Consider the following 13,123-nt stretch of genomic DNA (forward strand, 5'->3'; position numbering starts at 1 on the left):
GTCAGGTTATACCATACATTCAGCTCAACATTTTGTTCTCTTTTCACTCTTCCTCAAAGTGCACAGGCTCTTCAGACCATGTTCCAACTCATGACCCCAAAGCAGATGTACGAGCACTTGAAGGGCTACGATGAAGTCTCACACATCAACTGGAATGAGGACAAAGCAGCTGCCGTACTAGAGGCCTGGCAAAGGAGATACTCTGAGGTACATGCACGTCTCTCACCGCGAATCATCTCACGGAAAGGGTGTAAAAATGCTCTGTTGATGTCCAGGCTTCAGTCTACTTTAGTGGAGACATTTACAGTGACTTTTTCTGCTGTAGTGTTTTTAGTAATTCATCCTTTCATCGGGTTTTACTTTGCCTAAAACTGGATCTTGTTATGAACCGTTTAGGGGGCCCGTGGCGATTCATTCCTTCAGTCCAACTTAGTGTTTCCTGGAAAATACACTCACATACATGTACTCATGCAGTGTGAAGGCATTCGTCTTTAGTCATAAGTAATGCATACATTCCAAAGGCGCTGTGTCTCTTGAGGTTAGAACCCAGCTGTTTAAGTGCAGTCCTTCAAAGGAATAGACTTCCTTTTTTTTCCTTTTTCATACTTTAAACACTCAGGTTAAGTGTGAACTTGGAAAAACGGGGCACATCTGTAAGGTCAGGAAAGGTCACGATGGGACACTGTAGAAATGTGCACACTAAACCCTTCACATGTATTTGATGTGCAATGTTGTGACACTGAAAACATCTTCTAGAGGTATTTCGGTCCTGTCTGTTTTAGAAATCAACACTTTACATTAAGGTTGAATTTGTTAACATTAGTTAATGCATTAGGTGTCTTGAACTAACAATGAACAACCTTTTTTCAGCATTTATTAATAATGCACATAAATGTATTTTGAACTAATGTGAATTAACAAATGAACAATAGTATATTTATAAATGAACATTTTACAGAAAATATTAATATGGTTCAATTTGTTAACAAAAATGCGTTAGATGTCAAACTAGCAATGGACAACATTTTTACAGCATTTATTAAAACTGCATAGTGTCAATGTTTACATTTACATATAGAATTTAAAAATGTATAAATTAATGAATGTACTATTAACAAACATGAATTAACAATAGTATATACAGTATAACAAACTGTATGTGGCCTCTCGACGCACTGATCGCACATTGAATTTATGCGTAGATACATTTCAGTACAGTCACGTTGTTTCCACAAAATTTTTTTTTGGGCATCTCCATGTGGTCCTGTGAAATATCGCAGCTTGATATGTCTAAAATGAAAACAAGCTCTAAAAAGCTCTTTGCTGTTGCACTGTACACATACTGTACACTGGATTCGGAAAAGTTTTGTTCTGTAATGTTTTTGTTTTTTTCATGTGTGCTTTCATATTTATAAATGTATGCATTATTTGGGCTCCTTCTATAATTTGGTTATTAGGTGTCCTTTTGATGTCTCCAAGTGTCCTTTTTTGGAAAGACACCCACATTTACCTTGAAAAAAGCTTGCAGAAAATACAGTTTTGTAAGAAGCATCCTTTAATCTGATAGTTTACTTTGCTGGATATAGCAAATGACAACAAAATAAACAGCCTTATCAAGATAAACGATGTATGCTTAATTCCACGATAAGTATGCGATTAATCGTGATTAATCGCACCCTTTTTTGCGATTTAATTGCATACTTATTATTTAATTTAATTACTTATTATTTTGCGATTTAATTGCATACCCTAGTTTATAATATATAAATTTTTTTAGACAACTAGTCGTTAACAACTTGTAATTGTTAACTTGTTACTTGTACAACATGTTATATATACAATTATGCATCATTAAATGCTGTCAAATTATTGTTGATTGTTAAGTCATCTAATGCATTAACTAATGTTTACAAATCATTTTAGCATGCTTTTGATTAGAGATTTGCTCATTTAATATGGAATGATTGCATTACAACACAGCTAGTTTTTGCTAGTGATTGGTGTCCATTGCAGAATCCCCCTCTTGGTATGGTGGCCCCAGCACGTGTGTGTGTGTGTGTGTGTGTGTGTGTGTGTGTGTGTGTGTGTGTGTGTGTGTGTGTGTGTGTGTGTGTTTTAGCATGTGTGTGGTATCTGTGTGTGTGTGTGTGTGTGTGTGTGTTTGACAGGACCGTCTGGAACGCATTAACCCGCTCAGCACACAATCTCTTTCACAGCTGCCGTCCCATTGGTGGTTTGTGTGTGACATCATCTGGTCTCTGTTTTGTCAGCCCTGACCTTCGCTTGGCATAGGGTTTCCTTTTAGTGCGTGTGTGTGCAGGGCTGAACATGTGTGTGTTTGTGGATGTGAGTGCGTGTGGTTTTAGGGGGTGGGGCTGTGATTTTCATTTCTTGGATAATTGTGCTGTTGAAACATTTGTGGGACTGTGATTTCCACTTTATTTAATTATCTTCATTCGCCAGAGGGAAAGTACAAAACAAGGAAAAGATGAGCAGTGAAAAAATGATAGAAAGGGTGTAAATGAATCAAAGATAAACAACATCAATTTATTAATGTATCAATTTCTTCCTTCCGTCCTGTGTGTCCTCAGGCCGTCCAGCAGAGTGTGTCTGTAAATTCGTCTCAGAAAGTTCTCACGTTCACCACCACCACCCTCGAAGACATTCTTAAGTCCTTCTCTGATGTCAGCGTGATCCGTATCGCCAGTGGCTACCTCCTAATGGTAAACTCACTCACACATCTCCAGTTCTGTCTTGAAGAGCTTTAGTTTTATCTAGACTAAAAGACTCCTTTTATGTTCAGGTTAAAGCACAACCTCCTTCACTACTTTCTGCGTTACACATTTTAACCTAAGTACCCACCCCAGTCTTTGAATAATCGTGGAATATGCCTCATTTTGATGTTAACAACATTTTAAGGTCATTTCACACCAAAACTGGAGTAACTAAATAACAAGAAAATACAAAACCTCTTGCTCTGTTCTTTGAGCATCCCACCAAAAGCGTGGTGTTTATAAGTCTCTATCCTTTGTGAAATAAAAGTACAATATAGCATACTTTTAAAAAGAGTGATTATACAGAAATGAATGTACTGATAAGTATTTATGGTAAACTAAAATATACTTTACTGTAATTTCTATTGACATTTGTATGTAATTTATTTAAATATATTTGTAATAACACCTTTTTAATGAAGTTGCAATTCAGTAAATAAAAAATATATTACTTTTAAATGTAATTAAATAACACACTGCGGTTACAAAGATACAAAATTACGATCAAGTACTTTACATGTGCTTTAGTATGATAGTCAACGTGTGCATAAGTGTATTTTAAAGCACGACCAAAGATATTAAAACATAATGATTTAAAATGTAATGTGTTAAGAAACATAGTCATGAATGTGTATTTTTTAAGATTTGGGCTCTTCTTTTTCACAAGGTGGATACAATTAAAAATAGTCCAGCTTAAAAAAAATGCATCTTGAGACTTTTCCATTATTTTGCAACTCCCATCTAGTTTTTTTTATGTAAATGCCCCCAAATAAATGTGTCCAGTCGTGGTCAGATGAGCCGAAACAAGCAAAAATTGTACAGGAATTCTTTAAATAAACCAATTAGTCAACTGGTTGACGCTATTGCCAAGCTGATAACTACTCATGCAGTCGTTGAGAGTTTGAATCTACTTTTACAGTAACTGTTCATATATAATTGTCTGTCCGTCTCTCTCGTCTACAAGTGTCTAAAGGTAAAAAAATTGTTAGACAAATTTTACCTAGCCTAAGATTCAATTGATCGACTGATCATTGATAAATATTGAGACACATTTTTTCATTTTAAAATCTTGTCATGAAAGTTTTTTCATGTTGAAAATTCAGACTTTGTGTGTATAGGCCTAGTGTTATGTTACATGCAGCTTGCCAGTGCATGCCTGACCCTGCTGTGCCGTGACCGCACTCATGAGAACGGCACTGCGGTAACGTGATAATGTCAGATTAACGCTATAGCTGTGTTATCTGTGTGCAGCTTGCCTATGCGTGTCTGACCATGCTGCGGTGGGACTGCGCCAAGTCTCAGGGGGCGGTCGGGCTGGCCGGAGTGTTGCTGGTCACTCTTTCTGTCGCCGCTGGACTGGGACTTTGCTCGCTTTTGGGCATCTCCTTTAACGCCGCTACCACACAGGTACATCGCATGAACATGAGTAATCTAAGGGGCTGTTGATGTTCACACAAAACACATTCATTCCGCTGTGCTACTTTTCCAATCTTTTTCAATGCAAACGCTATCTTTAACCATCGCACTCGCATCTTTTGTAGCGTCTCGCACATGACGCGGCATTCTAAAAACGCGGCGCTCAAGTTAAAAGAAGTCCAACTTTAAAATAATGCATCTCAAGACCTTGCATCTCCTTCTTTTTTTCCACTGACCAGCGTCTTTTGCTGTTAAAACATTTCTGTGTGAACTAGCCCTAAGATGTTACAGTACCTACTGTGTACTTTATATGTAGCATGCTTTTCTGTTTTCATGTGCGTAAAGGTGTTGCCGTTCCTGGCCCTTGGTGTAGGGGTGGATGATGTCTTTCTCCTGGCTCATGCTTTCAGCGAGACCGGCCAGAACAAGAGGATTCCATTCGAGGTGTGTTATCTCATTCCACACGTCCTGAAAAACAGGGAACACTACTAAACAACTACTGTTTTCTCCTGTGACAGACCCTCAGAAACACACAGTGACTACACATCCAAAGATAGTGTCAAGACAAGGCAGTCAGTTCAGAGATGAGGGAGCTAGTATGTTATCAGGAGGAAGGGGGTATATCTAAGCATACCCTCATGTTATCACTTACATAAAGGAATGTGTGTGTACCTGCCCCGGCCTGTGATGTAACTTCAAAAACACTAGCACGCTTTGATCTGCTGAGGGCCAATGAACAATGTCACAACACTGATATAAAAATAAATACTACCATTGTCTGTTTTTTTTTATTTATTTTTTATTTTATTTTTTTATGTTCATTTCATTGTATTTTATAACATACTTTGAAGTAACAAATTAATACCATGGAATAAATATGTAATATTTTCGTATTGTATAAATATTTGTATAATATCTATTAAATCTAATATAATGTAATCATTAAATTCAAATTTTTATGCAATATTATATTACATTATATTATAATAATGGTGTATTATCTATTCGTTTCTTTTTGTTTGTTTTTACCATACAGTACTGTGCAAAAGTCTTAGGCACGTTAGTATTTTCTCCCAAAAAACTGGTTTTAAGTCAGTTATTTATATCTTTTGCAGTTGTGTGTCAGTAAGAGATATCAGTTTACATTTCCATGCACTTTTGCCATTAATTGTAATATATATATATATATATATATATAATGACACCAATTTCCATTTCCAAATCTTAAGTGCACAAAATATAAAATGCACACTTACTAAAAGCAATAGTAAAGGATTCGTTAAACTGATTTAAAAAAAATATTTTTTTTGATTAAAACTATTTTTGAACGATTCATTAAAAGAACCAGATCATAAGAGTAATTTGTTCTGCAGTACAGTCTTTTTAATACTTCATACTTTTACACATACTTTTGGTCTTTTTAGTTGATCAAAATACCATGGTATTATCATCTGATATCATCACTTTTCCATGGTATTACCACAGTACGTTTTGTGTAAATCTTTAATCAGTTTCTGTATAGCCATTACTAGCACAGATGTTAAGGATTTGAGTTGTTAGTTTTGCCTGCAAAACATGATTGGACAATGGCTATCTTATGTGTTTGTGATCTGTTTTTTTAGTAAATTTATTTATGTGCTTTCGTCTATCTATCTGTCAGGGGTATCTTTGTTTAGCTTTCGTGTGCGTGTACGCGTGGTGGTGTATGAGAGGTGATTTAGATTACTCTAATGCAGACGGCTGAGTTCAGGCATGTATTTGCTTGTGTTTATGTGAGATTGCACAGCGTGCAGCGACACTTTTGTGTGGAAAGTAAACAGTTCCCCTGTGGGAGGAGAGAGAGTGCAGAGCCCTCCTGTCTTAAAGCTCTCTGTGTGTGGTCCTGCACGTCCTCAGACACCACAGAAATACTTTCCCTCTTTCTTTCCTTCTCCTCATCTCTACCTCTGTGTGTCCAGAGATGAGGTTTTGAACTGTTTCTTTTGCGCCTCGTACCCTGAATGGCTTTGAAACAAGGAGAGAGTGCTTATCCTAACAAGACAATGAGCCAATCGTGTTTCTGCACCATGGGCTTCTTTGTTTAAAATGATATTGATGGAAAATATTTCTGTGCGAGTGAGGGATAATGAAAAGGGAGGGAAATGAATCTGTTTTTGGTTTTTTCCTCTCTCCAAAAAAATCCACATAATAGCGGGGCAAGAAAGGAAAGCTTTTCATCAGAAGTTGAGCTCATTAAGTTGTCATGGCAATTTGTTTGATTATCAGCTCTCTTCGATTTTAAACTTCAGCACGCTTAAATGCAAGTTACACCTTAAGTCATAATGTGTCTGTCAGTGATTAAAGGTTTTATTATTATTTTATTTTTTTCAGTTTCTGTTCTGCTAACGTCTGAATTGTTATTTACGAAAGTAATCGAGGCCCGAGAGTGACAATAAATGATATATTTTTAATTGGAGCTTTCTCTTACACTTAGAATATCAAGAACTGCACCTACTCTCAATTTTGATAATTGTATAACAAAATAAAATGTATATTTTTGATGTATTTATCATACAAACTCAATCGAGCTGAGAATATAATTGTTCAAAACACCACATTCAGATGAAAAATAAATGAGTAAAAGTTCATGGTATATTACAGTTTTGAATAAGTTTACACTAAACATTTTTTTTTTTATATCATATGACAAGATATTAATAAATGCTTTATTTTAATTTAATTTGTCATTAGTTTTGTCTTAAAATAAGCAGTACAGAATACACTGTTACACTGAATTATATCTATTGTACTAAATCCAAACTCGATCGAGATAAGAATAAAATCATTCAAAGCACAACAATTAGATGAAAGAATAATAAGTGACTAAGTTTGCAGTATATCACAGTTTTTAATAAATCTACTCTTAACATAAAAAATGTCAACGTTATCACGAGCCAGATGTCAATCATCTTACTAGATCAGCCATCTAAACTAAACCGCATCAGACTAGCTGCAAAAACAGTTCTCGCCATGGTATTGATGTCAAACTGTGCACACATTAAAGGAGAAGTTCACTTTTAAAATGAAAATTCTGTCATCATATACTCACCCTCATGTTGTTTCAAAGCTGTATGAATTTTTTTCTTCTGCTGAACAGAAAGGAAGATATTTAGAAGAATGTCAGTAACCAGACAGGTTTTGGGTCCCAATGACTTCCATAGTATATTTTTTTCCTAATATGGAAGTCAATGGGACCCAAAAACTGTCTGGTTACTGACATTCTTCTAAATATCTTCCTTTCTGTTCAGCAGAAGAAAAAAAATCATACAGCTTTGAAACAACATGAGGGTGAGTATATGATGACAGAATTTTCATTTTAAAAGTGAACTTCTCCTTTAATATAATACTCCCCATGTTTACATGTTATTACATATTCAGCAACTTGGTAATGACATCGTTACTCATTTCACATGCCAGTTATAACAGAGGTCATTTATGTATAGTAGTCTGAGGTACAGTAGGAAAAACAGCCAGTTTAATTCTCAGGGTCAGAATAAAAAATGTACATGAAAAGCTAATATACAACACTTTTTGGTGCAAGAAACCTTGATTAGTGGACTCCAGGGGGAAGAATAAAATTCTTGCTGTGGATTTGTTGACAATGTGATGTTACTTTCTGTCTTTTTCCCTCAGGACCGCACTGGTGAATGTCTGAAGAGGACTGGGGCTAGTGTGGCCTTGACCTCCATCAGTAATGTCACAGCATTTTTCATGGCCGCCCTTATTCCAATCCCAGCACTCCGAGCCTTCTCCTTACAGGTTTGTGTGTGTGTTTTTTTTCCATCTTCTTAAACAGGAATGCAGTTCAAATTGCTTGTCTGTAGCAATTGTGTGTTTATTTATATTACCAATGGATGTTTGCTGAAATTTCCCATGTCCATACCTGCTCTTTCTTTGTGTATGTGCGTGTGTTCCAAACCTTCATTGACTCCAGATTTCTCCACGCGACTTTTATTGATTTCATTCATCAAACCAAGCGTGTGACAGGTTGAGGGAGCTGGTGTGGCCCATAACCCCCCCTACGGCGTGTGATTAGTGGTATGGCCCCCTAAGTGTGCAGATTGTGGGCATGTAACTCAATCTGGGAGTGGGGGTGGGTCTCACGGATTGTTGTTCCACACATCTGCGGTTTATTTATGACCGCAAGGCTGTGGAAGTGACATTGCAAAGAGGCTGAGCAGGAGATCTGCCCACAAACTGTTCCTGACTTAAATCAGGATAAAGAGACTGTCGAATGAAAATTCTGTCATCATTTACTCACCCTCATGTCGTTCCAAACCTATAACTCTTTTTCTTTTGTGGGGAAAGAAAAGGAGATATTCTGAAGGCTGTGGACTGGAGAATTCAGTCTTCAAAAAATAACTCAAAAGCAACTCTAAGGCCTGTTCACACCAACACAAATGCATGACAGTTCAGTTTAGAACAATGCATAGAAAACATCAGGATGAAGGAAAATGCAATTTCACTGACTTTTTCTGACAGTAGGTGGCACTTATAGAAAAGCAGAAATACTGCATTGATTCCATACTAATATTCGTGTCAGTCTAAACTGTAGGAATGTGCCCCGAAGCCAAATACCGTGTTCGGAAAGGAAATGACACATTCTACCGAGCCGTCAGTCATCTCTCCTTACTATCTTCACGTGAAGATGTACTGTAATGTATAACCGACTACCGCAGCAAGCCTAACCATGTACCTTTAGGGGCTCGGTAGAATGCATTTTTCATTTTCCGTGCCATTCCGAATTTGGAATTAGGCTTCAGGCACATCCCTACTGAACAGATACATTAACAGCCATTTATCACGCAAAATTTTCCCACTGAATATTCATCTTGGTGTGAACAGGCCTTTAAAGTGTATTAAAAGTCTTTTCAATGAATCAAATGAACAATTTGAATGATTTGTTCATGATTCACTACTTTTTTTTTTTTTTTTTTAGTCAATAATGACTTCAATTTTTGTCTTTTCTCACACAAAGCTATCGTATGGCTTCAGAAGGCGTTTGAATATATAACATGAGTCTTATGGACCACTTTTATGGTGCTTTCACATCCTTTTTGAATATTAAAAGCTCCAGTCCCCAGTCATTGTGATTGAATGGTTGATTTTCTACTGAAAAAAGGTAACTCTTAAAAAATGACAAGAGTTTATTTTTGGGTGAAGTATCCTTTTAAATGGCCTATATGAAATCTGAAACTACGTACGTTTGAACCTACTTAATCAGTCTTACTAAATTCAATTGAAAGATTTTCCCCATTGGACGTCTGAAGCCTCATCGCCCTCACATGAAACTCACACTGATTCAGCGCTTGAGCTGCTTAACCTTTGAACTTTAGGTGAAGTAACCTCGCCATCATCCACATAACACAGCTGCACAGAGACAGACGCAGAGATTTACACACTGATGCCTTGTTCTGTTTAACAAACACGCTCACACAAATCTCAGCCTAAACCCTACAGACAGCAGACAGCCTCCCCCATTTTGGGATCCTTTGATCTTAAATCAGAAATATAGCATTTCTTTATATATCTGCAAGTGTAGACAATGTGAAGTCTCATATTGTGTTTGTGTCTGTTCGATGATTGCGTATTTTCAGAATATGTTGTGCGGGATGAGACTGCCGACCACACGTGGCTCACGCCTAAACTCACACACACGCACTCATACGGTGCTGTAGATCTAGTATTAGGATGTGTGGATTGATGTCTCACACACATCTGTCAGACACACGCTGTTTTTCACTGTAGCGCACTCCAACTGGCACCTGTTCAACTGTGCCTGAAAACACTCATCTTCAAAACCGCTGTGAACACACACACACACACACACACGTACATACAAACACGCACTCACTCACTCAAGGCTAAGAGATACTGCTTTTGCAAACATGTTATTTCCTGCCTTAACAGTCTCTTTTCAGCTGTAGTGTGTTTACTTGATCGTTTGTGTCCAAATGTGTTTACTTTAACTTTTGTCTAATGTTTTGTTTCAACCTATCCACTTTGGGGGAAATGCCTAAAAATTACTTACAAATTGTGTTTTTTGTTTTATGCCGCGTTCTGCCATATGCATCTCAAGCCTATAGATAATCTTGTCCCTATGAACATTTTATACACTTACATAACAATTTGCGGGCTTTCTATTCTGGGAAAACAAATGTCAAAAAGTCAACATGAACTCAAAATGTACCTAATTGACTAATATAAATACTACCGTTCAAAGGGTTGGGGTCAGTACGATTTTTTTTTTAACAAGAAATTAATACTTTTATTCAGCAAGGATCCATTAAAGTGATATAAATTGACAGTAAATAAATGTATAATCTTACAACAGATTTCTATTTCAAATAAATGCTTTACCTTTGAACTTTATATTCATAAAATAAATAAACAGAATCACGGTTTCAATAAAAATAGTAAGCAACACAACCGCATTTGATAATAATACATGTTTTGAGCATCAAATCAGCATATTGATTTCTGAAGGATCATGTGACTAAAGACTTGCGTAATGACTGCTGAAAGTTCAGCTTTAATAAATTACTTCTAGGAATATATTAAAATAGAAAACAGTTGTTGTAAATTGTAATAATATTTCACAATTTTACTGCTTTTTTTTCTGTATTTTTGATCAAATAAATGCAGCCTTTCTGAGTACTTTTCAAGTTTTAACAAATCACTGGTGCACATTATTCCAGAGGAAAAAAATGGATGTCTTTATTTATTCCACATTAAAATAAATTGCCACATTTACTTTAACAACATTTATTTTTGTGTAATAACATTACAGAAGTGATGGGTAGCTGCAATTACCACTTAATGTTGAATTTAAACATTATTTCTCTGTTTTAATTCTCCTGTCTCTGTTTAGCACTGTTCCTTTGGCACCTCCCTGACTTTCTGTCTTTTTATCTCTTTTTTTTTGGCAGCTTAAAAGCGGCCGCACATGTCGAGCCTAACAGATCTCACTCTAGAATCACTCACGCACAGTCTCTCATTTGTTCTCTCTCTGTTCCTTTTTAGGGCTGATAGATTAGATATTTTGTTTTGTAATGCAGTGACAAGTGTGTCCAAATACTTTTTGGAGTCACTGTATTTTGTATCCATGAGTTCTCTGTCTTCTTGTGTCTTGGCTCTGTCAGGCTGAGCTGCTCTCTGGGTGGTCTGGCAGTCTGACATGGCTCCAACTTCCACCCATAAAAAATACACCCTAACTAGGGCAGGCATGCTTCGATCTGCCCTCTCTCTCTCTCTCTCTCTCTCTCTCTCTCTCTCTCTCTCTCTCTCTCTCTCTCTCTCTCAGTTTCTGACTCTCATTGTCATGTCGCTTTTCTTCATCCACTCTCTTCTCACACTAGTTATTCTGTAAGCTTCAACCGAATTAATCAGGATTAAATGTTTCAAATCACTCACTCGTTTCCCCACGCTGGTAAGGAGCTCTTGGCCCGGTGGAGTCTTTTTAGTAACCGTGTGATATATCGGCTCTGAAAGAAAGTGGCTGTTTCCCAAGGTCAGAAGAGCCACATCTAGCTGAACACTGAGAAAGTATTTTTTCCTGGGTTTGGATACAAACCACTTCATAGTCAGTTCTTCATATTGGAGTGTGTTGATTGAATTATGAGTTCGATAGAAATGTGATTTACGTTTAGAAATTTAAGTGGGTTTCGCTCAAGATGGATGATCCCAAATTCAGTTTTGGAATGGCAAGGGTTGTGTTTTTTTTTTTTTTTTTTTTTCATCTGTTCTGAAGAGGATAATTGTCTTAAAATTGAATTTGTTGGGATCATTGTGGTTTTGGCATAGACCCTCTGCAGATGTGCTGGTGTTGCTGTATGTGAATATTTTGTGCGAGTGTGAATATGTGCTTAATAGCAACTTCTCTTTTCTCTCAGGCGGCAGTGGTCGTGGTGTTTAATTTCGCTATGGTGCTGCTGATCTTTCCTGCCATCCTCAGCATGGACCTGTACCGCCGAGAGGACCGCCGCTTTGACATTTTCTGCTGCTTTGTCAGGTAGTGAACACATTTATCTGGCTAAAGGAAGACTCATCATAAACTGCTGTTGTTTTCAAAGCTAATTATATTTAATACACACTTAGCTTAACTCTACCCTGAATAGGAAAAAATCTTTTGCATTTTAGGAGAAAAACATAATTTAAGCAATTTTTAAGCAAAAAAGGAACATATAGAGTTAACTTCTGGGGTTTTGTTCCCAAGTAAACATACACAAAAATGATTTCCATTTTTGGTCTATATATAAACATTTTTGTTCTCATGATGACCTTAAAGGGTTAGTTCACCCAAAAATGAATATTGTCATCATTTACTCTCATGTTGTTCCAAACCCGTAAGACTTTCGCGCATCTTCGAAACGCAATCCCTCCATTGACAGTCTACTCAACTATCACTCTGATGCTCCAAAAAGTTCATAAAGATATCGTAAATCTAATGCATATGAATTGAGTGGTTTGGTCCAAAATTTCTGAAGACACACAACAGATTTAATTTCTCATATAAACATTCATCAACACACACATCAGATATGGTGAATAAATTCAGATAAAATATTCAATGACTTATGACACTGAGTGCAGTATAAAACCGCACAATTAAGCGTCAACCTGTCCTAACATCTATACTTTGTGTGCATATGTGCGTGTGTTGATGTTTTTCCTCTGTCTGTGGCCCCGGGCCTTTAAATAAGACATGCTGTTGCCTCTCCTGCTTTCTGCAACATTCTTGGTGTCTGATGAGAGAGAGAACGCGAGTCAGCTATAGGCACATACTTTACCTTCGTAGTCATGCCCCCAAACTCCTGCAGGAAATTAAACCTGATGCCTAAACTTTCACCATGGTTGAAAAGCTTGCTTTCTAGTCACCAGCACTCACTCGCCTC

General features: G+C 36.9%; 1 protein-coding gene across 2 annotated transcripts in view; it reads left to right on the top strand.

The window, feature by feature from the left end:
* Window positions 1–13,123, top strand: part of ptch1 (patched 1) — a 56,663-nt gene that overhangs the window by 22,267 nt on the left and 21,273 nt on the right. For both annotated transcript variants that reach the window (XM_082189004.1, XM_082189005.1), the window contains exons 8-13: window positions 60–207; window positions 2,592–2,723; window positions 4,026–4,181; window positions 4,536–4,634; window positions 7,863–7,988; window positions 12,122–12,240. In XM_082189004.1, coding sequence (XP_082045130.1) covers window positions 60–207; window positions 2,592–2,723; window positions 4,026–4,181; window positions 4,536–4,634; window positions 7,863–7,988; window positions 12,122–12,240 — 780 coding nt within the window. The remainder of the gene's footprint in view (window positions 1–59; window positions 208–2,591; window positions 2,724–4,025; window positions 4,182–4,535; window positions 4,635–7,862; window positions 7,989–12,121; window positions 12,241–13,123) is intronic.

Source organism: Leuciscus leuciscus (genome assembly GCF_965113295.1).
Source record: "Leuciscus leuciscus genome assembly, chromosome: 13".
Classification (NCBI taxonomy): Eukaryota; Metazoa; Chordata; class Actinopteri; order Cypriniformes; family Leuciscidae; genus Leuciscus; species Leuciscus leuciscus.